At 38.3% G+C, this 27746-nt stretch overlaps 1 protein-coding gene across 1 annotated transcript in view; it reads right to left on the bottom strand.

Moving 5' to 3' along the window:
* Nucleotides 1-27746, bottom strand: part of LOC124776746 (dynein axonemal heavy chain 7-like) — an 881127-nt gene that overhangs the window by 256746 nt on the left and 596635 nt on the right. The window contains 3 exon segments of the mRNA XM_047251871.1: nucleotides 1573-1764; nucleotides 1843-2021; nucleotides 24648-24874. Coding sequence (XP_047107827.1) covers nucleotides 1573-1764; nucleotides 1843-2021; nucleotides 24648-24874 — 598 coding nt within the window.

Genomic DNA, 27746 nt, shown 5'->3' with positions numbered 1-27746 from the left:
ATCTACAAAGGAGACTGCTTACAAATCACTTGTGTGACCATTCTTGAATACTGCTCAAGTGTCTGGGACCTGTACCAGATAGGAACAACAGGGGATATTGAACATATACAGTGAAGAACAGCATGAATGGTCACAGGTTGTTTAATCCATGGGAGAGTCACAGACATGCTGAAGGAAATGAGCTGGAAGACTCTTGAAGATAGACATAAACTATCTGGAGAAAGTCTGTTAACAATTTTTCAAGAACTGGCTTTAAATGAGTACTCTAGAAATATATGACAACCTCCTATGTATAACTCACAAAGGGATGGTGAGGGTAAGAATAGAATAATTACTGCATGCACATAGGCATTCAAACAATCATTCTTCACATGCTCCATATATGAGTGGAACAGGAAGAATCCCTAACAACTGGCACAATGGGACCTACTCTATGCCATACTCCACGTAGTGGTTTGCAGAGTATAGATGTAGATGTGGGTGTAGACATATAAGAACTATCAACAAAGGAGTCCTTCCTCATCACTCAATACCATCCCAGACTGGAACAACTGAACCACATTCTTCATCAGAGCTTTAATTATCTATCACCATGCCCTGAAATGTGGAAAATCCTACCCAAGATCCTTCCCACCACTTCTAAAGTAGGGTTCCATCAAACTTCCACAACATCCCCATATTACTCCAAATCGCAACTGCTTGCCAGAGGGATCATATCCCTGTGGAAGACCCATGTACAAAACCTGCTTAATCCACCCTCCTAACACTTCCTATTTCAGCCCTGCCACAGGCTTATCCCACTCCATTAGAGGCTGGGCTGTCTGTGAAAGCAGCCATGTCATATATCAGCTCTGTTGCAATTATTGCACAGCTTTTTATATGGGTATGACTGGGCCAAAGCAAAATGCACCGCCTCATCACACAACATGCAGCTGAACACAACACCCTTAATTTCCATCGCTGCTTGATAACCCAGGCCATCTGGAGCCTCCCCTCCACCACCAGTTTTTGTGAACTGCACAAATAGCAGTTATCCTTACAGCATACTCTATGCTCATGAAATCAACCTGACCTCAATTTACGGTAACCTGCTGTACCCACACCCTCCACCCAACAGTTTCTATCCCCCTCTGTCCAATCACCTCCTTCAAATTCACATCCCAACATCTTCACTGTGTGCAACTTTCTGTAAAAACACATGTACCACAAGTCTTTTTCTCTGCTCTGCTTCTTGTCCCCCCCCCCCCCCCCCCATTCCCATTCCCCCCGCCCCATTCCCATACAGACTCCTGATGTTGCACCTGGCAGCCTTCTCCTGTCACCACCCAGTCACTGCACACTCTGCCAAGTAGTAGTGACTCCTTTTCCCCACCGGTACCCTGCTATCCCTCCCCATCGTCTGCCCTGCTCCAGATTGCTGCTGCTGTTAGAACTGAGACAGGTGCATTCTGGCCAGAACAGTTTGAGATAGCAGTGCTTGAGGTTTGATTGCTTGTCATAACAGTTGTTGATATTCAAACTGGACTTTCCATTATTTTATATAATAAAAATACTTTAAGTTCTGTGACTGACCTTAAAGTTTGGGAGATCATTAAGTCTACACAGCTCATCCCATGATTTCTGTGGAAGCCACTTAGCAGGATTTGGATAGGGGTTGTCCAATCCCACACCACCAGTGAGAAAAAACATCCATTCTGCATTGTCCAACTCATTTTTGTTTCGAAGCAAATTCACAGTTAATAAGAGTGAGAATAGCAGTTTGTCCTGGAACACAAACCTTATTTTTAAAAGTAGTCCATGTTTGTTGCTGTTAACTCAAATAAATACAAATCAGTAACATACCTTCTCAAAGAGACTGCGGCATATATTAACATACAGTGAATATGTAAAATTTCTAGTGAGTGACGCAAGCCATTTTTCTATTTCAAACTCTTTTTCTGTGTTATCAATTGCTACTTTGAACAAATTGACAAACCATATCAGAGAATACTGGTACATTGGATTTATGTTATCTAAGTCAACTGTAACAAAAGGAAAACCAATTTCCATTTGCAAAAATATTTTTTTTACCTCATAAATATATGAAGTAGCACAATTAAAATGTTAGAGACACAATCTTCAAAACATAACAATGAAACACTGAGATCTGATTATTATTTGGTATTAAGTCAATTCAGTTACAACTTAGAAGCATAAACAGTATGCTCTCATCAAAATGCCAGTGTAATAGTTCATAATTATAGGTACCCTCCATGGTATAACTTCGGAATAGAGAAATTTTAAAGAAGCAGAAACTACTGCCTAATAGATGTAAAACAAAGCATAGGACTGTAGCTAGAGAGATGCTGAATGAAACACATTTAGTTGTCAAGAGAGCAATGTGTGAAACCTTCAATGACTACCATTGTTGAATGCTGGAAATGATCTTTCACAAAACCTGAAGAAATTTTGGTCTTATGTAAAAGGCATCAAAGTTAGTGTCTACTCCTCACAAATGAGACAAGAACTGAAATTTAGGTCAGGGAAGCAAAAGTGGAAAGATGTAACTCCATTTTCAAATGTTTCTTTAGAGAGGAAAAACCCAGGAGAACTACCCCAATTTAATCCTCGTACCACTGAAAAGATAAGTGAAATAAGTGTTAGTGTAAGTTGTATTGGGAAACAGCTGAAGTTGTTAAACTTGAACAAAGCTCCAGAGCTCAATGGAATCCCTATTACATTCTTTACTGAACATGTGGCTGAGTTAGCCCCCCTTGTAATTACAAGCTATTGTATATCACTTGAAAAAAAAAAAAAAAAAGGAAAAAAAATGTGTCCAATATCCTTGACATCAATTTGTTGTAGAGTCTTAGTATGTATTCTGAGCTCAAACATAATAACGTATCTCAAACAGAATGATCTCCAAGCCAACCAGCATGGATTCTGAAAACATCGATAATGTGATACCCAACTACCACTTTTCTTACATGACATACTGAAAGCTTTGGATCAAAGCTGTCTAGTATATGCAGTATTTCTTGATTTCCAAAACGCAACTGACTCAGTAACACACAGCATAGCACAAGCATAGCTTATTGTGAAAGGTATAATCATTGAGGTGTATCAAGTGAAATCTGTGACTGGATTGAGGATTTCTTGGTAGAAAGGGTGAAGCAAGTTATACTGAATGGAGAGTTACTGTCAGATGTAGCAATAAGTTTGGGTGTGTTCCACAGAAGTGAGCTGGAATCCTTGCTCTTGATGTTGTATATTAATGCCTTTGTAGACAATATTAATAGTAACCACAGACTTTAAGTGGCACAAAGATAAATGTAAAACCTCACACTTCACAAAACAAAAAAATGTAGTATTGTATGATTAGAAAATCAACAAGTAACAGTTGGAATCAGACAGCTCATACAAACACCTGGATGTAACACTTTGTAGAGATATGAAATGGAATGATCTTATGGGTTCAGACATGGTAAAGCAGGTGGCAGATTCCAGTTTATTGGTAGAATACTGGGCAATTCAATCAGTCTACAAAGGAGATTGCTTACAAACCACTCATGCGACCCATTCTAGAAACTTGCTCAAGTCTCTGGGACCTGCACCAAATGTGACTAATAGAGAATATTGGAATTATACAGAAATGGGCAGCATGAATTGTCACAGGTTTGTTTCAATCATGTGAGGGTGTTTCAGAGATGCTGAGAAAACTGAATTGGCAGACCCTTGAAGAGAGGTATAAACTATCCTGAGAAAGCCTACTTACAAAGTTTCAAAAACTGGCTTTAATTGATGACTCTAGGAATATACTACAACCCCCCATATATTTCTGACATAGGGATTGTAAGGACAAGATTAGATTAATTGCAGCATGCACTGAGACATTTAAACAATTATTCTTCCCCTGTTCCATATTTGAATGGAATGGGAAGAAACCCTAACAACTGGTATAATGGGATATATGCTTTGCCATGCACTTCACAGTGACTTGCAGAGTACAGATGTGGATGTAGGTTAAGTTATTCACCTCCAGTTTCAAGCAACTCTTTGTTCCTAATACTATATGTGTGTCATAATCTTCAATAAACAACTCTGATTCTGGGAAGTTTCGTTGGATGCTCCTGCAATTTACTAATATCATATTAAGCTATTCTATATCTGATCTGCAGGGATGAGCATTCTCTGGGAACATTCTGGCTAATGTATCATTGATTTTGCATCCAATCCCAAGGGGAGAGGGTCCCCTATCCTTTGAAAAAGAAAAAAATAATAATTTGCACTCTACATGTAATACACTATCCAGGTTGCTATTTCCTGTATGTAATGCACCACTGACCTATTAAAGAGAGCCCTACAGTTGTCCATCCAACTGTGGAGGTTGAGAATTGGCTGAGCATCTGGTTTATATCTTACACTCTGCTCTGAACCCAAGGATAATGATCAACCTTGGGTAAAATGCTACAAATAGTGAGCTTAGCCTGCGCCCCACGTGTAATGCTAGTTGCCTTCACCACATCATCCATATGCTGAAAGGAACTGTGGATGGCCTCAGAGTCCAACAAGCAATATGTGTTATTCATGCTGACCTGCATGAATATTTGCAGCCAATTGCCCCCAGTATGCCTGCCAGCTGCCAGCAGAGCCTCGTCCACAACTCGGATGAGAGCCCCCCCCCCCCCCCCCCCCCTCACCCAACAAACCAAGTACACACTGATATTCTTTCCCACCCTGCCTGCTATTTCATTGAGGGGCTCCACTACCCACCTAGCACTGGAGCTACTAGTGACTAGCATACCTGCCCTTTGCACTTGTCTGGACTGGGCAAAAAAATTAGCTGCTGGCCCAACAGGAGAGATATCCTATTCTTGCTTAGGAGGATTATCAGCACTGGGTAGCACCTGTTACCTGTTGCTAAGGCATAAGGAGCCAACCATGTGGCCCATTATCTCTTTCACCTTCTGGCCAGTGTCATGTGAACCCACTGCTGTCCACCACTTGTCACTGATGCCTTGATTTTGCTGCAGATTTGAGCAGTGGCCAGAAGCCTGCTGACTGTGGTCAATGCAGCTTCCAGCTGTTTACAGACAGCAGCCAATTATCTTTGAGTCCTCCACAACAAGCACAGTCCCTAACCATATTGTACAGAATAAAATCTCAAAAAATACAAAAAAGAAGTCAGGAGTAACTGGGAAAGGACGAATAGACCCTCACAAGAGTGAAAATTACCCAAATGTGGCGCTTTTGAGGTTTCAGTGAGCACAAAGTATGATTGAGGAGAATAAACAGACACTAAAATCTACTCTGGACAATTCTCACTATAACATAAGATTATACGATCCACAAGCTCTTAAAACAGAAATAAATTTCTCTATGGGAAACAGATGTATCAACAGTTACTTTTTACTAGAAATTCTCTTTACACAAAAGATACTACAGGAAATAAATATACAGACTCTAAAGCAATGATCCAAACTACACATTGTGCACTGACATTAGATTTAAATGAAGTCACATGACGCAGTAGTTCTGGCAGCCAGATCTACTGTAGAAAGTTGCCACACACTAAGATATGCACTAAAGTTCACAAAAAACTCAGAGACAGTCAGTAAATACTAGCCTACAGAGTAAAATACATAGGTGCAAATTCATTTCCTTGGGGAAATATATGAGAAACAGAAACTAGACAAAATTACTATGTATCAAACAAACTGGTACAGCTACAGCGACGTCCTCTCTGTTCCACATCTGTGGCTACAATGGAGCTCATACGATAATTCACAAATGAACACTGAACTACCCTGTGGTCCTGTTGCAACAACAGTTGCCAGCTTACTGAGTGATCTGATTGAGTCTAGCTGTTCTAACCAAAACAAACAAATGCCTGGGGGGGCAACTATACACTCAGAGTTATTAAAACACTAGGCTGTGATAACTAGGCACAACCTAGTGTTTTAATAGATGTGAATGTATAGTTGCACTACCTATACCCCCCCACCCCCCAGGCATTTGTTTGTTTTGGTTAGAACAGCTAGATTCAATCAGACAAACATGCAAAAAATTTCCAAATTATACTACAATACTAAAGACACAGGTAACAGAGAATAAGTCACTTCTATTTTAGGCTAATACAAATAATTCATGCATTAATACTGTACCTCACTCTAGTGCAGCTGGAACAAGAGCTGCTGGGTTATTACTTTTTCTGATTCAAACAAATTATAATTTTCCTAAAATAATAAGTTAATTTATGAAATGTGCATTCAAAACAGAAAATTTAAGTTTCCAGAAAATTCTTGACACTCTCTTGTAGATTCAAATGCGTGCCAAAACTTCTGCTCCACAAGACAAAACGATTATTTGTACCAGTTCATGAACATCCATATAGTAGTACAACTAGATACTAACTTTGACTAATGGGTTTAATCATTTTTTATGTTTTTGTCTTTTTCATTAATATCTGAATGTAATAGGTTTGTTCTTTTTTCTTCATAGCAGGCACCACAGCAATGAATTTATTATAAGACAGTGGCATTTTCCACTTCTGCTGCATTAATTTTATATGTTCACATGAATAAAATTAATACAGTAAAATTCAATCTTCTTTTAATAGCTCTGTATTCTAACATTTTGTTATTTCTGTCCTATGTGCATCTTTAAACAGGCATCATGCACAAAGCTATAGTCAGTCGGTACCTAGCACACAACGACTTCAGCTAGTCAGCCAGTTATGGTTGAGCCATCAAGATGTATAGCAAATACTGTAGTTAATATGAATAATTAAGTTATCGTTACACTGAGTTATGACCTCATGCATTTGCTTATTAGTCAAACATCTGTATAATGTGAAAAGCCACTTGTGGACTTTAGTTAGGCTACGCAAAGCCTATGTAGCTTACCGGTCAGTACTGTTAAATATACATAGTACAGGGTAAACAAGCAGTCACCACAGGTAGCTGAGTGGTCAGCGTGACAGAATGTCAATCCTAAGGGCCCAGGTTCGATTGCCGGCTGGGTTGGAGATTTTCTCCGCTCAGGGACTGGGTGTTGTGTTGTCCTAATCATCATTATTTCATCCCCATCAACGCACAAGTCACCAAAGTGGTGTCAAACTGAAAGCCTACCACCCAGTGAACGGTCTACCTGATGGGAGGCCCTAGTCACACGACATTTATTTTTAGTAAACAAGCAGATGATCAAGAGTGTTTCCACCAAATAAATATGAATAACATGAAAATTAAACTTAATGGTGCCATATACAATCATTTAAATTTGTTTGAAGCATGTGATAATCAACAGAAGAATACTAGCACAGAAGAAAATCTACGAGACTTATGAGGCATAAAACAAGTTAGTACACTTAAGAACTCTGATAACAATATAAGCTATTTTTAGAGTATCACAATGCTGGTTGTGCAGGGTGCTTGTGGATGTAAACTGACAGCGAGTGTAGCTGCTGCCTGGTTGACGGACAGGTAGAACCACACTTGTGTTTATGAATTTAAAACTGATATTACATTTGTCAATTATTAATCATGGAAATTACTGCTGATATGACAACAGTATCCTGCTTTGTGTTGTTTTGCCAAAAGATGATTTTTTATTAAATTTTGTTGTCTATTAAAATGACATGTCTCAGCTGCAATTGATTTCACTTTTCAAGTAGCAGATTTCAAAAGTGATGATCCAAATCTTTCAGCTTCAGTTAATATTAATTGAATGGGACATATTGTTTCATAATAAGAGACATGGCAGCTGTGGTTCTTGGCAAAAGAGAAATAACAGCTAGATGAGTGGGAGTATTACACTCCAGAGTAATTCAACATTACCACAGTTTGTTGCCCAACCTGGATACACATTATCAACACCCTTGAGGATAACAGTCACTTTCATGCTGATTCAGGTGGTTGCTACACTTTCAGGTCACATCATCACATAATAGCTCACCACAGCAGCCAACACTTCATATTATGTCACATCATTCATACAGTTATAACTAATTACCATCTTTCTCTTTATTGGCACAGCAAAAGATAGGTGCCAGATTGATTTTATAAAATTTTTGAGAATATTTCATAGTTTATGAATATGTCAGTAGAAGAACGTGCTCTTCAAATATAAACAGTACACCTCTCTATAATGCACAATGCCTCTTATGTAGGACATGCCACTGGAGTTTGTTCTTTTATGCTCTTATGATCCTGTGATAAAACATGGTGCTCTTGTTGGATCTTTTTCTATCTCTTCTATTAATTCAACCTGGTAAGAGTCTCAAACAGATGAGCAATATTCAAGAATCTGTCAAATGAGAGTCCTGTAAGGCACTCCAGTCATGGATGAACTACATTTCCTTAAGTTTCTTTCAATGAATCTCAGCCTCTCATATGATATACCTACAATTATTTTTATGGTTGGTAACTTGATTTGGGGGAGGGCACCAAACAGCGAGGTCATCGATTCCATCAGATGAGTGTAGGATGGGGAAGGAAATTGGCTCTGTCTTTCCAAAGGAACAATGCCAACACTTGCCTGAAGCGATTTAGGGAAATCATGGAAAACCTAAATCATTCATTACCAAAGAAGAATACTTGATGTTGACTGCTCAGGTAGCCCTAGCTTTTAAGATTCCTTGTAGTGCCTATAGCCACTGATGTCAATGATCCTCTATGCTAACTGTTTCAAAAGCTCAGTTTTGTTGTCTGCAGGAGGTCTATGACTTTGTCTCCACAAGTCAGTTTTCTAATTAAATGCTTGAAGTATTTGTCAGAAAAGAAGGTCATGAAAATCTTACACAAATCTCTCTCTCTGATGCCTGTTTTAATTGTATAGCTCTCCCATTCTAAAGCTGGCTTGATGAAGTCTTCCACTATTACAATAGCATAATCAGGAAACTTCCATGTGACATTTTCCCCATTTTCTCTGTAGTACTGTGCTACTAGACAAATGAGGCAGCATGTGTCCAAAGCAACTGATTACCATGTTTGGCCCACCACTGATGCTTATCTTCACCCAAATATTTCACATTCAGAATTTATTATAACATTATGAGACATTATCAAGTTCTTTATGACAATAAATACTCTGCCACAATAAGCATCTAGCCCCCTTCCCCCCTTGCCATATGTATTCCAATCTGAATTTAGGATTTCACTGCTACTAACTTCTGGTTTCAGCCAGCTTTTTGTTTCTAAAGCTACATGGGCATTATTACCATTAATAAGCACGGCTATGAGATGTTTCCATGGATCCTACTGTAGTTTACTAATACCACATTAACATATTCTCTTACTGATTTGCAAAGATGAATGTTTTCTTCCAAGAGTAACGTAGCTGATCTTTCTTCTATTACGGCAGATGGCAGGTAATTCATCACTGATACGGAAGTGTTCTTCTTTTTTTCTATTAAAAAAAAAAGTGACTGACACATATACTTTATTTTTCATAGTGCACACCTGGTCTGTTGAGGGAAGTCCTACAATTATTAGTCACGTTAGTGGAAGTTGACAAACCTGCATCAAAAGACATTGCAGTATCGTCTGATGCAGGCCTATATTCAAGCAGTTTGGAATTATGACAGTCTTCAGCCAGTATGTGTTTTTATGTCTCATCAGCATGAAAGAAAACCAAGGAGTCTTCAGCATAAGGCAAGATATACACAATCACAATACCCGTAACAAGAGGAGCATCAAAATACCAAGGTGTCAACTGACGGGAACACAAGACAGCTTTCCAGTGGTTGCCCTACAGATGTTCAACTCACTGCCTCAAGAAGTGCAATCCCTCCAGCTAGGAACATTCAGAAGGAGAGTAGCACAGGACCTGAAAGAACGCCCATTGTACTCCATTGGTGAATTCTTTAATAGTGAGCAAAGTGAATGGACAAACAAATATTGTTTCTATTAAGTATAAAGGTATTAATTTTGTGAATATTTTTTTAAATGTATATATGTAATTAATCTTGATGCAGTCTGTCCAGTCATGGCTGGTAAATGAGACAGATCTAGTGATAAAGTAATAAAGATGCTTTGTTGCCTGCCCAAGATTTTTGCTCCTGGAGCACACTCACACTCTGTAAGTACAATAGAGTTTGCTCAGCACTCTGGGTTCTACCACAACTGCACTATTCCGAGTTGCCTAATGTTGCACATGTGGAAAACTTGGGAAAACGTGTTTGCAACTCGGTGTGATTGCTTCTAAGATGCAAATATCGTGGCACACTCCTATAAGTAGTATTTTTTCAGTAGTGTTTATTTTCAACTTCCTGTTTTTCTACAAAAGTAATAACTTTATTACTTAATTAAAAAAGTATACTACATGGTGCTAATAAGTAGGATTACAAAAAATAAGTTAACTTGAATTGTGATCTTTATAAATTTATAGGCATTTTTATTTTAGAATATGTAATATAGATAGACTAATTTAAAACATGTAACATAGGTGGACCTATGATTTGTGATGCATTTACACACATGTAGTCATGCAAATAAAAATCTCTTAAAACCAAATGTTGGTGGGACCATGTCAATTTCATAACAAAAAAGGAAACTGTTCACCGACATACACTGAGCCAAACATTAACATAAATTCAGCAACTTTTCTGTGCTGTTGAGGAAACTGATCTAGGGGAACATTTTATAAGAGTTTGTAGTGGATAGTGTTTTATTCGTCTCATAACATACAATTTCTAATCATATGATTAGTGTACAGGAGTGTACGTCAAAAAATGGATAACACAATTTAGGCCTAATTGGTACAAAGAATTTTAACATTAATATAAATGTTTATTTTCTTTCCTCCCTTTTGTGAAGGACAGCTACAGTTACATACAAGACTATATGTAAATTTATCCTGCTCAAATGTTCAGTTCATCCTTCATGAACTCCTCAAAAATGTAGTAGCAGTGTTTGACAAGTATATAAAGTATATAATATATCTTTGTTTTCAGTGTCTCTAGGTTCATACTCAGAACATTCTTTCCTTTTAGCTTGTTATGAATTTTCATTGTCATATACTGAGGAGACTGCGTATATAGGTTTAAGTAATGAGTGGGAAGCATAAAATTGTCTTTGTTTCTCATGTTATATGTGTGATTGAAACAGTTTTTCTCAAATAACTCTAAATTGCTGTGTACAATGATGATAATATCATAGATCTATAAGGAGGAAACTGTTAATAACTGTTGTTTTTCAAATAGTGGGCGACATTATGTCCTTTGATGGGCAGTACACATGTTCCTTACTATTCTTTTCTGTAACTTTAATATGCGCAATATATTGCTTGAATTTTCCCAAAAATTGATACCATACCTTACAACTGACTGAAAGCAGCTGTGGTATGCAATTTTCCTTGTATTCATGTCTGTTGCACCAGCTAATATTTGCACAGCAAATGCAAAGCTACATAATTTGTTTAACAGGTAGTCAACATGTTTATTCCAATTTAAATTCTTATCCAGGTTTAACCCTAAAAACTTCACAGAATTCACTTCTTCTATATCCTGATTTTCATGAGTTATTTTAATTTCTTGGGGCTTTCACTGTTTTGTTCTGAATTGGACCATGTGGGTTTTGGGGATGTTCAATCTTAATCCATTCAGCTGGAACTATGTTTCTAGTTTGTTCATTGTGTTTATTATGCAGAGAGGGATGTTTTCTGGCTCCTGGTTTTCAATTAATACAGATGTGTCATCTGCAAATAAAATCGATGGAGCATTTATACTGTTCAGTAAGTCATTAACATAGAACAAAAACAAAATAGGTCCTAGAATCGATCCTTGAGGGACACCTTGGGCTACTGTTTTCCATTTTGAATAGTAATTTGCTGCATTTGATGGGACAATCACTCTTTGTTTCCTATTTGATAAGTATGAAGTAAGCCAATTTAGAACATTACCCTTGATCCCATACTTGTCAAGCTTATAGATGAGCAGTGCATGATTTACAGAGTCAAAGGCTTTTGTGAGATCACTAAAGATTCCTGCAACTTTATTATGGTTGTCTAATGATGTGCTGATCTTGTCAATAAACTTGTTAATTGCATCAATAGTACTTTTGCCACGCTGGAAACCATATTGGTTTTCCATAATAATATCATATTTCTCCATAAAATTTCGAATCTGCCTAGCAGCAGCATTTTCAAAGATTTTTGATAAGACTGGAAGGAGGGAGATGAGATGATAATTCCCCATATCCTCTCTTGACCCTTTTTTGAGCAACAGTTTTACTTCTGCATACTTCAGCACCTCTGGGAAGCTTCCTTGTTCAAAGGATTGGTTTATCATTTTAGATAGTGGGTATCCTACTATTTTACACACAAATTTAAGGACTTTTGCTGTATTCCATCCCAACCTGCAGAATTTTTGTTTTTTAGTTTTAATATAATTTTTTTCGACACCTATTGTTGAAACTGTTTTGAATTTTGTGAGGCATTCAGAATTATGATTTAGTCCAAAGGGACATACATTGTTCTCATAATCTGCAACATTAACCTCTGGTTTCACTAAATTAATGAAGAACTCATTGCAGCATTCTGAAATTTGAGCCGCACTTACAATGAACTCATCTTCAAGCTTAATTGTACTAATTCCATGTCTAGAGGCTTTGATACCTAATTCATATTTTACAACTGCCCACACTGCCTTTGATTTATTCTCATGTTTTATGATTAATTTATTATTTGTCATTTGCTTTGCTGCTTTGACAACTTTCTTAAATGTACTTTTGTATCGTTTAACATATTCAATAAATTCAATTTTTTTTATTATGTCTTAGTTCCTTATGTAGCTGCCTTTTCTTAGCGCTGGAGATTTTTATACCTTTAGTGATCCATTTTCATTTAGCCATTTTATTAAAATAAGTTTTTTGTGGAAACATTTAATTGAAAACACTTAGAAAATCCCTTAGAAATGCTTCAAAATTTGCTGTGCATGAAATATATTTATCAAAGTGCCATTCTGTCTCCTTCAGCTTACCATGGAATAGAGTCAAAGTTTCTTGGTTGAAGATCCTGTTTACATAAGCTTTTTTACATGGGACTTCCCTACCTGCTCTGGGTAGCTCAATGAATAATGCTGAATAATCAGAAGTTCCTAGATCCAGACAAAATTTATATCCATCTTCAAATACGTAATTCATTAAAATATTGTCAATGCATATAGCTGACTGAGCATTTTCTCTTGTAGATTCAGAAAAATTTAATTTGAAGCCATATTTTTTTATTAAGTCTGTAAATTTTGATACCTCACATGTTTGATTCAACACATTGAGGTTGAAATCAGCAGCAACTACAATTTATTTCCTCTTTTCTTTACTGAGGCTTTCTAACAAACTCTGAAATTTACGTAGGAAATGCTCAGTTGTCACCTTCCCTGGGATTCTATAAATTGATATTATAACAACATTTAAGTCCTTTAACTCAACACAGCAATCCTCAAAAATACACCCTTCATTAAAACAATTGAAGTCACATCTTACATGGTAATCTAAATCAGAATGAATGAGTATGCATGAACCTCCTCGTGACTTATTTATCCTACAAAAGCTGGTAGCTACCTTGAAGTTTTCAATTTTATTTAAGATTTTTATGGTATCACTATTAAGCCAGTGTTCATTTAAACAAATTACTTTAACATTTAGAAATTCAGATAAAAAAAACTTGTACCTCATCTAACTTACGGCTTCTGTCACATGAGTATTCAACACTTAAACCATTTATATTACAATGCATTATATAGTTACTACTAAGATCATCAATTTTATTTTTTTAAGACCTAATATTTAATAATGAGCCATCCTCACAAAAGGGTAAGTCTGGATTCTTCTGTAGCAGCCCATCAGCTTGCTCACTTGGCTTGTACATTTCTTTGTCACTTTGATATTGTGTACTCACTTCCATAGTTACATTCTTGATAGCACTGGATCTGGAAGGTGCTGAAGTGATTTCCCTGGTGCCAGCCATAAAAAATCACGGTTCCTCTCTGGAGCTTTCCTTGTTCTGGAAGACACACATACAGCAGCTTGTTTGACTTAAATTCCTGGGTTGGACAAACATGTCACTAAGCCACGTATTATGCTGTACATCTATCACCTCAAGTTGGAAGTAATGACAAGGTCAATCAGCATCCAAAAGTGATAATGGTCTGACAAATAAATCAAAATAATTCTTCAATGTGCAAAGTCTTGGAATTTCTTTGAGAACTCTTGATGAAATAAATGAGTTATTGAAATGTAGTCAGTCATGTCTGGTCCACAAATTTGACTCTCGAGTTCTGGGAAATTTTCCATGCCATGAACTTGATGCTGATTTTTCAAAGGATTAATTTTTGTTGCTGTCATCAATCTTGTCCACCATATCTGTTACAAATGGTTTTCCCCCTGTATTAAAAGACTTTATGAGTACAAACAATTTTTGAAGTCAACTATAAAAGATTTTGTCACGGCTCCATTTACCCTTAACACAGTTTTTCTGTAATGGCCACCTTAATTATAGTTGGCATTCACTCTTGTTCATCAGAAGACAAGTGCATCATATCTTCTTTGTGGCTGGTGTTCTAATGATGTACCAATGAATGTTTTTCCAGCTCATAATAGTACAATGGCATATTAAACATGTTTCATGGCCTTCAAAACCATACAAAAAGTACAGCAATTCATAATGAAGAACATAAATTAATCTAATTTAACACAACTGGTTTCGTTAACGAACTGTGACAAGCTGATTGTGTTGCTCCACTGGCGTCCAGCTGCAGTCTTTTTCTGTTCCTCCTTGCTCTTCAACTTAACTCACCACTGCACTCAAAGCACTATGCAAGAGCATGGCCAGAGCGCTAGCATTCACAGGGTACTATTTGACCAAGACTAGTTTAGACACTCCACCCAGCTTCAAACCTGAGGATTGCTATTGATTCTGGGTATAGTTCTGTAAACAGTGAGCTGTACTCCCACCCCACATGCGAGAGTAACTGTATTACCAATTCACCCAACCATCTAATGCAGGCTGTTGCAGTTATTTTGCCTCCCTGGAGACAGTGGGTTGAGCACAAGGGGGAAAGGGGGGGAAGGGGGGGGGGGGGTGTCAGGTGTGGTAAACAGCTGACATGTCAGCAATTTTTCTGCCATGTTGTAGCACAGTCTAATGGCAATATGCACACACGGCTGAGCAGCTCAAATGTATGCAGAACATGTGCAATGGGGCCATCTGGCTTATAGCCTGTACTACTGCACCTGCCTGTGTAAGTGATAAAGGGCAGACAGGAGTGCCTGAGCCCCACGGGGCAGTGTTTGAACAGCCTGACCTAACTGAACCAAGGATGGACTCAGATCTGAAGTGGAAAGCATCATTTGTGCTTTTGCATGGAGCCTCTCCCATAGATCAAGATATAAGGTGATGTGAGGCTAGACTTGGTCACTCTCATCTCAATTGCACCAGCTACTTTTCATGACATTGTTGGATCACAACATCAACCAGACCAATCTTGAATTCTGCAATTGGGATTACTTATAACTGATTTTTTGTTTCAGACCATGGTTCACAGTACTACAAGAGATCTGCTCAGCTATGAAATTGAATTGTTGTCATGCTTGTACTTTGTGAGCAGCCCATCAACAAATTTTATTCTTAAATTTGGCTACAAGGTTAAAGGAAGTAATGAATCCAGAACTTAGGAAATGTGACTACAACAGTTGCATCATGAAAAATTACTTGCATGACAACAAAACCAACCAGAGAAGAATTGGGCTGAGCATAAGGAACCAATTACCTTTAAGCAATAAAGGAAGCCACAGCAAATCCTTATCACATATATCTTAACACTGTGGTGACTTTAAAGTGATAATTAATGCCCAAGAAATGAACAACATTTATACCATTATGTACACATAAGAACTGCTTGCCAAACTGGGTACCAAATAGATTTCTGATACTGGTATCATGGATGATTACTAGAAAATCCAATTTGATGAACAGTCAGAAGAAATACCAGTGGCTAACATTCCATTTGATTTCTATCACTACAGATGCTCATGATTCAGAGCTGCCAGTGCTTTAGCATTATTCCAAAACATTCCATAGAGGAATAAACATTAAATTCCCTCATGGATTAATTATGTTGATGATATGATGATGGCAGGCATCACTCAACAAGGATATGCAGTAAACTTCAACACAAAATTCCAGAAATTAAAAGCATCTGCATTATGCTGCAGTCTCAACAAAAGTAACTTCTTTCAAGAGAAGTCCACAAACAGCACTCAGCTGCAATACATGAGGGTTGTCCCCAAAGTAAGTTCCATTTCTATCCACAGCAGTGCTACGATAGCAGTTTCAAGCATGTGCGGCAGTTCCTCTTACTCGAGGAGAAGTCGATATGTGCTTTGCAGTACTTCTTTATAATGTCAACTGTAATTGAAAATGCCACCGTGTGTGAAATCAGATCTGTGATTCATCTTCTAAATGCAAAGAAAGTTAAACCAAAGGAAATTCACTGGCAAGTCTGCAAGGTTTCTGTACAAAATGCTATGAGTGATTCAATGGTTAGAAGATGGGTCAGACTGTTCAATGAAGGATGTGATCAAGTGCATGGTGAAGAACAAAGTGGATGCCCATCTGTGGTTACTGATGAACTGGTTCACACAATTGAAGAGAAGATTAAGCACAACCATAAGTTTACACTTTGTGCCCTTGCTATGAAAGTTCCACAAATCTCATGATCACTAATTCATGAAATTGTTACTGACAAACTGAAGTATCAAAATGCTCACGTTGGGTATCCAAAATTCTTACTGAACAACACAAAAAGCAATGGATGGACAGTACACTTTAGTTTTTGGCACACAACAATGGAGAAGGTGATGGTTTTCTTTCTCAGATAGTCACGGGGGATGAAACTTGGGTATCGTACAACACCCCTGAAACAAATCGCCAATCAATGGAATGGAGGCACACTTCATCTCCAATGAAGGTTAGGCCTAAGCAAATCTTGACACCTCGGAAAGTCATGTGCACTGTTTCTTGGGACACAAAAGGCATTTTGCTGATTTATTTCTTACCATGAGGCCAAACAATCAATGTACATGGTTATTGTGAGACCATTAAGAAACTGCGCCATGAAATACCGAACAAGCGTTGAGGATTACTGTCAAAACGTGTTGTTTTTTTCCATGACAATACCCGACCTCACACGGCACATGTGACCAAACAACTCTTATGGGAATTTCACTGGGATGCATTTGATCATCCTCCACACAGCCTGGATCTTGCCCATAGCGATTTTCATCTCTTCTTAACCTAAAATCTGTCCTTGGCGGTCAATGCATCAATGATGATGAAAAGCTGAAAGAACATGTTACTACATGGTTGAACACACAGGTGGCAACCTTCTATGAAGAAAGCATACAAAAACTTGTGCCACGCTATGACAAGTGCCCACAAAGTTTCGGAAGCTATGTAGAAAAGTAGTTTAACAGTTGCAGATTTTTGTACAATCAATATCAGAACTTACTTTGTGGACATACCTCATATAAGCTGTTGATATTCAAGAATGTAAAGCAATTGCAGCCATTCATGGCAGCACGCAGAATACACACATACTGAGCCAGCTTCGGAAGAATAACATGTAATCTAAATGTACAATAGTGCTTGACTAACCATTATACACAGCGTGATTATATTTAAAATATATATTTGTGGCATCCATTTTCATCTAATTACAAATCCCAGCCTGTGTCAGCCATTTTTGGTCCCTGGGATAAGCTACTATAACAGTCAAGATCAGTCCCTTCGACAGTGGGTATTACTGCTCAGCAATTACAATGACGAAATACACTACGAACTGGCCAACAGGCACATAAATACTGGACATCCCAATTCATAATGGATCCTGGACCAAATTCAACAGTAGACCAGAAGAATGATTCAACTCAACTTAATGGCACAAGAAACCAAACAAAACATCCCAATCAGAATGAGGTATCACATGCTACAGCAAGTACTACAATGGCTGAGAAAAAAATGGTGAGTTAGATTACTAATTTCAACTGATGCACCACTATGAACCACGTTCTGCTTTAGACAATGTCTGTTAAGCATTGACAAATTCATTCTACTTACAACAAAAAGAGTAAGCGTTTTGTTGCTGGTACACTGATGTCATAGGAGAATGACCTGGATGAAAAATGGGTATTGACTACATATCAAAACAACTTTCACATTCACCCAGTGTATGAACACCAACCAACTCTTCCTCAGACATTAACTTCTTGGCCTAAAACTTGGAAACCCTGGACAAGAATGTTGGTATCTGGATTTTGCACATCCTTTCTTGAGAAAAAGTTGCTTAAATGTAGGAGATGCACAGTCAAACTATCCTTTTGTTGTCAGAATGTGATAGACTACCACAGATGCCACAATAAATTAATAATAAAAATCATGACATTAGAAGGATTATCTTGCACCTTGTAAAAGACAGTGGATGATTCACTTCTCAACTTTTTTCACATTTATCATCAAGCAGTGGTGTCAAACTCAGTTCAGTAGGACCCTTCTAACCATCACCTAATGGTGCATAATGCATGGCTCAAATGTTTGAACAACAGATGACAAAGGCCATGAAGAAATACCCACAGAGGCAGAGCTATACCTTTTCTTCATACTTTTGAAATAATGCCAATCAATGATTGCATGCCTTCCAAAATACATCATGGCTGGCAACCATACATGCACCTGCATGTGCTGATATTCCAAGTGTGTTCACTGAGATGATAGAGCCACCAACATCAATGTAACACAGAAGTCATATAGTTTCAGCTCATACTGTCACCTCAAAGGTAACATCCTGTAATGGTCACTAGGTGAAACATCACCTGCTGTAAATAGTTGCAGCAACCAGTTGAGATACAGAGACGATGCTTATCACTTTCTTCACCACAATGGGTTCACAATAGTCCAGAGGGTACATTCACCACTGGACTGATGAATCTTGCTACCCATTTTGGCACAGACCAGAAGTACAGGAAGCTGGCTTCACTTTTACAGTGAAGTGTCTCCCCAAAGTTCAACTCCCTAGGACACTGCAACAAACAGCAATGGAAAGAAAATGCCTGAGGTGATCATACCAGTAACACTTTTCCAACAATTTCCGGCAGACCAGAGCACCCTGCTATATGACTGAGAATTCTCATCAAAGCACAACAGAGAAGACATCCACAAGCAGCCCTGAATTGCTCATTCAGGTTGGCTAGGACACTCGCTATATCTACTAAGTTCCCTCAGTGTAGCCACCAATACACAGACTGACATGCAACACCTGCATTGAAACTTCCTGGCAGATTAAAACTGTATGCTGGACTGAGACTCAAACTCAGGAGCTTTGCCTTTCATGGGCAAGTGCTCTACCAACTGAGCTACCCAAGCATGACTCACAACCTGTCTCCACAACTTTAATTCCGCCAGTACCTCATCTCCTACCTTCCAAACTTCACAGAAGCTTTTCTGTGAACCTTGCAGAACTAGCACTCCTGGAAGAAAGGATATTGCGGAGACATGGCTTAGCCACAGCCTGGGGGATGTTTCCACAATGAGATTTACACCCTGCATTGAAGTGTGCGCTGATATGAAACTTCCTGGCAGATTAAAACTGTGTGCCAGACCAAGACTCGAACTTGGGACCTTCGCCTTTCGCGGGCAAGTGCTCTACTAATTGAGTTACCCGAGGATGACTCATGACCTGTCCCCACAACTTTAATTCCGCCAGTACCTCGTCTCCTTTCTTCCAGGAGTGCTAATTCTGCAAGGTTCGCAGAAGAGCTTCTGTGAAGTTTGGAAGGTGGGAGACAAGGAGTCTCATACATCAAATGAGACAGAAGGAGAAGCTAGGCCATAGTAAGTCACTGTAATTTCGGACATCAACTTGTTTAGACTGCTAACCTACCTGGCATGGCCTGACTATGCCTTGTTTCTTCTTTGACATTTCTACATTAGAACAAATCAATGAATACAGAAAATCATGAGTGGAATAAAAATAGTGGAAAAAGCAAAGTTTATCACTCACCACATAGCTGAGCCACAGAGTGTTGACAGGTACAAAAACAAGATTGAGAACTTTCCTGAGCTTTAGGACGATGTTCTTCGGAAGGAGGACACTGTCCACAACCTCAAGAACATTTTGGTCTTTTCTATGTGCCTGTTAATCACACAATGCTTCAGCTATATGGTAAGTGGTTACCTTTAATCTTTCAATAATGTATAATTATCACAAATGTAGATAGCATAAACAGCACTAGTTATTTTCAGCTAAATTTGGGAAATCTGTAATATATTCAGATGGCACAATATGAGTGATCTGCTTTACTGCATTTTATTTAGCCATAGATTATGTTACGTAGAAAAGGCACAGTGTGATGCAAAACAAGCCAGAATGGAGATATTATGGATTGTGTCAGATGAGGTGATGTCACATGTATGTTGGATTAAAGGGGTGGTGTAGTATAAGACGCTCAGTTATGAATATAATGACATGCTAATTTTATAAACAACTGCATCATGTAATACAGAAACACTATGTTGGTTTGAAGAATGATAAGACTATAGTTTATTAGTGGAACCAAATATTATTCAAAACAAAGGAAGCTATTGATGTAGGTGAACAAAGAAGCAACAGAACGAGACAGAGTAAAGCTGATCCAGTTAATGATACTGAACTATAAGCATAGGATCACACAATCATTTATATTGCACTCATTTGTAAGCCAGGGAAATTTATTAACTTTATTCCGAAGTTATTCCACAGCTTTATGTTAGCCTGCAGCCATTAATTTTTATTGTAGCATAGCAGTAAAACTGTGTATCCAGAGATAAGTGACTGCAGAGATCTTCAGTAATATCAGTTTTTAAGTTTAGTCACAGAACATTTGCACAGAACTACTTCTCTCTATTGGCAATGTTATTTCTGCAAAAAAAAAAAAAAAAAAAAAAAATTAAACCTATATATATATATTTTGTATTATGACTCCATAGTTAAATATTTCTCTTGTGTCCTTCTGATAAAACCTTGTTCATCATTGCAGAAAGTAAAGTAATTTTCAAAACATAAAATTATCAACACAAAGAAAAAAGGGTTAGAACAGTTGTGTAAGATAAGTGATGTAGTGACTTTCCAACAGAAGCATCATGAATCACATTAGCAATATATTACATTTATAAACATAGTTCAAACAAGATAAACTGCCTATTGGCTTCTGTCTTGGGTTCTTCGGCCGATGCACATCTAAATGATTTTACTGACGTTTCGCCAGCATGAGTGGCTGACATTGTCAAAGCTTTACCCCCCATTGCCGGTGGTGAACTGGAGCCAAGCTTGCGGCCGCAGACTATATGTACCTGGTGCGCCAATGTCCGAGGGCTTCTCTGTGGTTATTTCCGGTGCGGTTCTCCTCCTGCTACCTGCGACGGTCGTTTGCTGTGGTATGGGAAGCCATGATCCATCTACCTTAAGGCTTTCCTCATTCTTGTTGAAACTGTTCGCATGTTTTTGTATTTCTACAGCTTCTCTGAGCAAGTGCATGTGATAGTGCTTCTCTATAGCCAGAACTTCTGTGCCGGTGAATTTTATTATGTGGTCAGTCTCACTCAGAGCGTTATCTGCCATGGCCAATTTCTCCACCTGCCCCAACCTGCAATGTCGTTTGTGTTCTTTGATCCTGGTGTTGATCGATCGTCCAGTCATTCCGACATAAGTTTTTCCGCATGTGCATGGTATATGGTACAATCCCGACATTGCAAGTGGGTCCCTTTTTTCCTTTGCCAATCTAAGACACCCTTTGATCTTCCTTGTCTGATTGAAAATTGTCTTTACGCCATGTTTGAGCATTACATGGCCGATTCTGTCCATCACTCTGGGAATGTATGGCAGAAAGGCCATACCCGACACTTCTTTTTCTGATTCCTTACTTCGCTGAGTGTTTGGTTCCGTTACACTTCTAATATAATTTGTGGAGTACCCATTGCTCCTCAGAATACTTTCCAGGTGTTGCATTTCATGTCTGAGGTGCTGTGGCTCACATTTTCATCCTGCTCATGTTACAAGTGTATTAATCATGCCTCTTTCCTGGCTCGGGTGGTGGTTTGATAGTTTGTGTAGGTAATGGTCTGTGTGTTTTGGTTTTCGATGCACGTTGTGTCTCAGGCTTTCGCCATCCCTTGTGACCAGCAAATCTAGAAATGGCAGTCTTTTGTCCTTTTCTACTTCCATGGTAAATTTTACAAGTGTCTTAGGAAGTCACTGAGCTGTTCTTCACCATGGCTCCATACAAAGAAAGTATCATTGACGTACCTGTACCACACCATAGGTTTGCAAGTTGCCAAGTATACAATGCACATGCGGAAAAGTTTATGTCTGGATGATCGATCAACACCAGGATCAAAGAACATAAGCGACACTGCAGGTTGAGGCAGGTGGAGAAATTGGCCGTGGCAGAGCACGCACTGAGTGAGACCAACCACGTAATAAAATTCGCCAACACAGAAGTTCTGGCTGTAGAGAAGCACTATAACACACGATTGTTCAGAGAAGCTGTAGAAATACAAAAACACAACGGATCCTGCCCTCCTGTACCGCAACGAACGGGCATCTCAGGTAGCAAGAGGAGAACCACACCAGATACGACTGCAGAGAAGCCCTCAGACATTGGCACGCCAGGTACATGTAGTCTGTGGCCACGAGCTCGGCTCCAGTTCACCACCGGCAATGGAGGGTGGAGCTTTGACAATGTCAGCCACTTCTGCTGGCGAAACGTCAGTAAAATCATTAGATGAACGTTGGCCGAAGAACCCGAGAGAGAAGCCAATAGGCAGTTTGTCAACAAGTGGCCATGAAAGCCTTAACAAATTTGTCAAACAAGATAGTCTCACAAATTTACTACTGGTTCTCCAGGAAACATTTTAGGTTACTTTTGGAATATTTTCTTTATTACAGATATAGTTTATCCCTTTTCCTTCTTGATCCTGTACCTTACTACCTTGGTTTTGGTAAAAGGTGTTGGTTAAAAGCATTATGAGAAAGCATGAAAGTGTGTAACACCAATCAAGGCCAGACACTGCTCTGTTTCTCCGTGATTTTGTTTATGTAATGTCGGTAAAATAAGAAGTGAGATTTCTAAACACAATAGTGATTGAATTCAGACACCAAAACTGGATCATATGTGGGAGATGTGAAAGGGAAAATGGAAGTTTACAATTACTGAGCCTTTACTTTTGAAACTTTATGGTCCTTTATCAAAGGGAATAGGAAAGAGCAAGTGGAAAATATGGCAATAGCGTTAAATAAATGTGAAACCTTGAGGTGAAAGATATGTTTACCTATATGATAGAAGTCAGATGAAGTGATGGAATACAAAATTAGAGGTTCGAGTTCCAGACCTCTAATTATTAAATTGTAGTAACTGATAGATGAATGTTAACAGATATATATAAGAGGCATATAAAACATAAAATTAAATGAAAAATCATAAGAATCGTTCAGTCCTGTGATAGATGGTAGATACTGGCAATTGGTAAATAATGATTCTTTTTATATGTCGTTGTGAGATTTGCCTTTATCTTTAAAATGTTGTACATTAGGTTTCTTGCTGATATGGTATTTAAATGAAAAAAACTGTAAACCTTGGCCTGACCAGTGAGTGAGCCAAGGCAGTGATTCTAGTTATCTTAGGTTTTATTTTCAGAACTAAAAAGAACCAGTTTTTGTTACATAAACTCTGATTTGTAAACCATTAGGAAATTGATAAATGAAAAGCTGGTCTATAGAGAGACCCAACAATTTAAATTATTGCCTCAGTTAACACTGCATTTAAAACTACTGGTCCCTCAACCAAAAGTTACTGTATATGTTAATATTATGAAAAGGATATACTGTTACTCACCACAAAGTGGAGACAAAAGACTGCTACTCACCATATAGTGGAGATACGTGTGAAGAGAGAAGTGGTCGAGGTGGTGGGGATAAGGAAGAAGCTGGGATGAAATGAGGGAGGGACAGCACGAAGGGGTTGTGGATGAAATAGCAGTGTAGGAGTGGCAACAGTAATGTGCTGCTTGTGGGAGCATACAGGAACATGATGGGGGCAGGGTACGGCATCTAGTTGCATCAGGAGGTTAGACAGTGGGGCTGGATGCAAGGAGGGGATGAGGGGAAGCAGAAATTAGAGAAGTAAACAGATTGTGGAGGCACTGGTGGAACAGAAGGATGTGTAGTGCTGGAGTGGGAGCAGGGAAGGGAATAGCTGGGTGAAGGACAGTGACTAACAAAGGTTGAGGTCAGGGGGGTTATGGGAACATAGGATATATTGCCGGGAGAGTTCCCACCTGCTTACTTCAGAAAAGCTGGTGTTGGTAGGAAGGATCCAGAAGGCACAGGATGCACAGTCACTCAGTCACTGAAGTAAAGAATGTTTTGTTAGACAGTGTGCTCAGCAACTGGGTGGTCCAGCTGTCTCTTAGCCACTGTGTGGTAAGTAGTAATCTATCCTTTTCATAATAGTGTCATTATTCCATCTGGATTTTCCATTGTTTGGTTACTGAATATGTGAAATACATCTTTTCATAACTGCTGAAATAATAAACATAACAATAAATTTTTTAAATATGTTTTAAGAGTTACTAAAATGAGTTACCTATACTGAAGAACAAAACTGTAGAGTGAACAGCTATAGGTGTGTACTCCAAACGAGCTTTGTCAATAGTTTTCTCTGTTACTTCAGCCACTGCCTGCTTCTCTTGAATTTCATTGGCCAATACTTTTGAAGAACTTATTACCTGAATAGCTGTTTCATCTTCCAAGATATTTCCTTCTGATGCAGATAACACATGAAGAATTTTGTCTTCTATTTCTTTCAGCATCCTGAATTTTCCACCAACAGACAGAAAAATCAATGTATATGTTTATTCAATTAAGGTGTAAACATCAAGCACAATAATTCTCCAACAGTCTTATTTTTTTCTTTTATAACTTCACTTTCTGTCTCCCATTTGTGTGTGTGTGTGTGTGTGTGCACGTGTGCATGCGTGTGTATTATAAGGCTGCTTGTAAGTTTCTCAAAAATCAATCAAAGTATATCACTTGTCATGTCCAAAAATGAGCCTGTGTGGTTCTTCAGATCTGCATACATTGTTACTCCCTGGTATATGTGTGTGACACCACGAACTCCAGTTATCACTCACTAACAGTGTGCATTGTACAATTTAATATTTGTCTGAATAATAAGAATGTTGCTAGCCTCAGGATCAGTATTTAGTACCACTTTTTCTCAACACTTAAGTATTACTATCTACAATTAATATTGATGAAAATAACCAATAAGTCAACAGATAAAAAATAATCAATAATTGGATAGATAAAAAAATTGGCTCACCAAGTGGTGGCAGTAGAAAACACATACAAAGTTTAAAGAAATGTGCAAACTTTTAGAGCCAGTGGCTCCTTCCTCTTACATAAAGGTTGAAGGGGAAGGAAGTGGGCTGAAGGAAAATGACTGGTGGTGTTTAGTCAGCTAGAATCCCAGCTGAAGGGACACCTTCCAGACAGGACAAGAAGGAATGAGTGATTGTTGGGGAGGGCTTACAAGTGGAAGACAGGGTACTAAGTAAGACAGAGACTACTGACAAAACATTGCCTAAGTGTTAATAGGAGCTGAAAGCTAAGCACATTATACATGGGAGGGATGTGGGGCAGAGAAAAATAGACAGGCCAGGAAAAAATAAATAAATAAATAAAAAGATACAGAAAACTAAAAGCAATGAAAAAGGTGTAGTTACTGAGAATAAATGCTGGACCCAAAGAAATTAGAGAAAATAGAGTGTGCTCTGTAACAGGTTATTGTGTGCTGCCAGTATGTACCATCTGTTTTGCTCACTCATCTCAACTAACAACTTCGTGGCAGTCACACCAATGTAAAAGGCCAAACAGTGTCTATGCAACAACTGGTACATGACATCAGTCATTCCACAGGTGGATCTCCCTTTGATAGTATATTTTTTAGCAGTTACAGTGTTGGTACAGTTAGTGGTAAGAGGGAGCATAAGCAAAGTCTTACAGAAGTGATTGTCAGAGGGATAGGAGTCATAGGATAGCAACATGAATTTAGGAAGTCATAGCCCTGTCAAAGTAGCTGATTAATACATTAAATAGCTGATACTACTGAGTGATGAGAGGTGTACTCCTAAGATAATTTCTGGAGAGATCAGCAGTACCAGGATTGGCTGTGGTGGCCCAGGAAATCTGCTTTTGAATTAGGCTGGTGGGGCAATTATGACAAGTGAAGGCAAGTGAGAATGGTGGAGTGTGTTCCACATCCTAAGATGAAAACTGTTGTCTCACTTAATCAAGTTGTCTACCAACCTAATTTCAATTGCCTCTTTATAAACACTGTTCCAAAAACTTGAGGTACTGGTAACTATCATAGTCTCATTAAATTTCATCCCTTGTCCCTTATTTAAGGAACACTCTGCTACTGCCAATTATTCAGGCTGTTGAAGCCTCATGTGACAGCGATGTTCCATACACATGCCCTGAACTATATGAATCAAATGGCCTATGTAACTTTCCTACACTGACAGGAAATTTTGTATACGCCGGGCTTCCCAAGTTCCAAATCTTTGAAAGAACTGAGTAGTGCCCTAATTTTGGAATGTAGCTGAACACATTCTTGATGTCAAAACTCATTAAAATTTTTGCAATCTAAAATGATATTACTCCAGTATAATGAATAAAGGCCACATATTTTTGCCCTTCTTCATGCACCTCCAATCACGGTTCAAACTCCATACCCCAAGAAATCTGCTTTCTTAACACTCAGTGTGTATGTAACTTGAACAATTCTTCATTTTTGAAACATTTACCTTATTGTCTCTTGCTTTTTAGGCATTAGGTGACATCCGAGTTCTCTCTGTTTCACACATTTTGAGAGCTTTTCTGTTCATTTTGTGTTCCAAATGTGCAGTGAAGAGGAGAAAAGTTTGGAGAAAATTATTTACACAGTCTTTGATGACTAAATGTGAAAACAAAGTATTAGATGATCTTTCACATTACAAATCTTCTGAAAATTGTAGTGAGCCTATACATTTTTGAAGATAAGTTGCTGTATGCATCTACTGTATTATTTTGACAGGCTGCATTACTAAGAAGGATTCTCCTTCAGGTACATCAAGAAATGATTGTGAGCAAAAGATTCCAGTGAATGTGATGTTGGACTGCTTATCGCTCCATGTCTTCATTCCTATCACGCTGTACTCCACTACAAATGCCACATTTTGCTTTTATCTTGTGATTTGTGGTCCAAAAAACTGAGACAATTAAAATTAAATTGGCAACATGATTTGATTAATAGACAAAACACTTTTTCTCTTAGCAGGACATGGAACACTATACTATCCCACATCAAAACACAATGCTCTTTTAGATTAGCTTAGATTAGATTCAGTTTTCGTTCCATAGACGCAAAAACTGAGATGATTCTCGTGGGTGTGGAACAGGTCAGAAAGTATAACATAAAAACATAAAACATTTGAATATAATACATACTACCCTGATGATTTGTCAGGAGATTGTTGAAATAGGTGAATACAATGTGGTAAACTGGAACAGCTAATATTTACAGAATTAACACGCTGTCAGAATGAAACGCTGTTATGCACTATTAACAAATTTATCATACACAAAATACCTAATCTTGATTGTTGTGACCAAGTGGTGTCAAAACTGAAATCAAACAGCT

The sequence above is a fragment of the Schistocerca piceifrons genome, chromosome 2, assembly GCF_021461385.2.
Source record: "Schistocerca piceifrons isolate TAMUIC-IGC-003096 chromosome 2, iqSchPice1.1, whole genome shotgun sequence".
In the NCBI taxonomy this organism is placed as follows: Eukaryota; Metazoa; Arthropoda; class Insecta; order Orthoptera; family Acrididae; genus Schistocerca; species Schistocerca piceifrons.
Note: the sequence above shows the minus strand (reverse complement) of the source record. Positions and strands in the feature narration are given on the sequence as shown.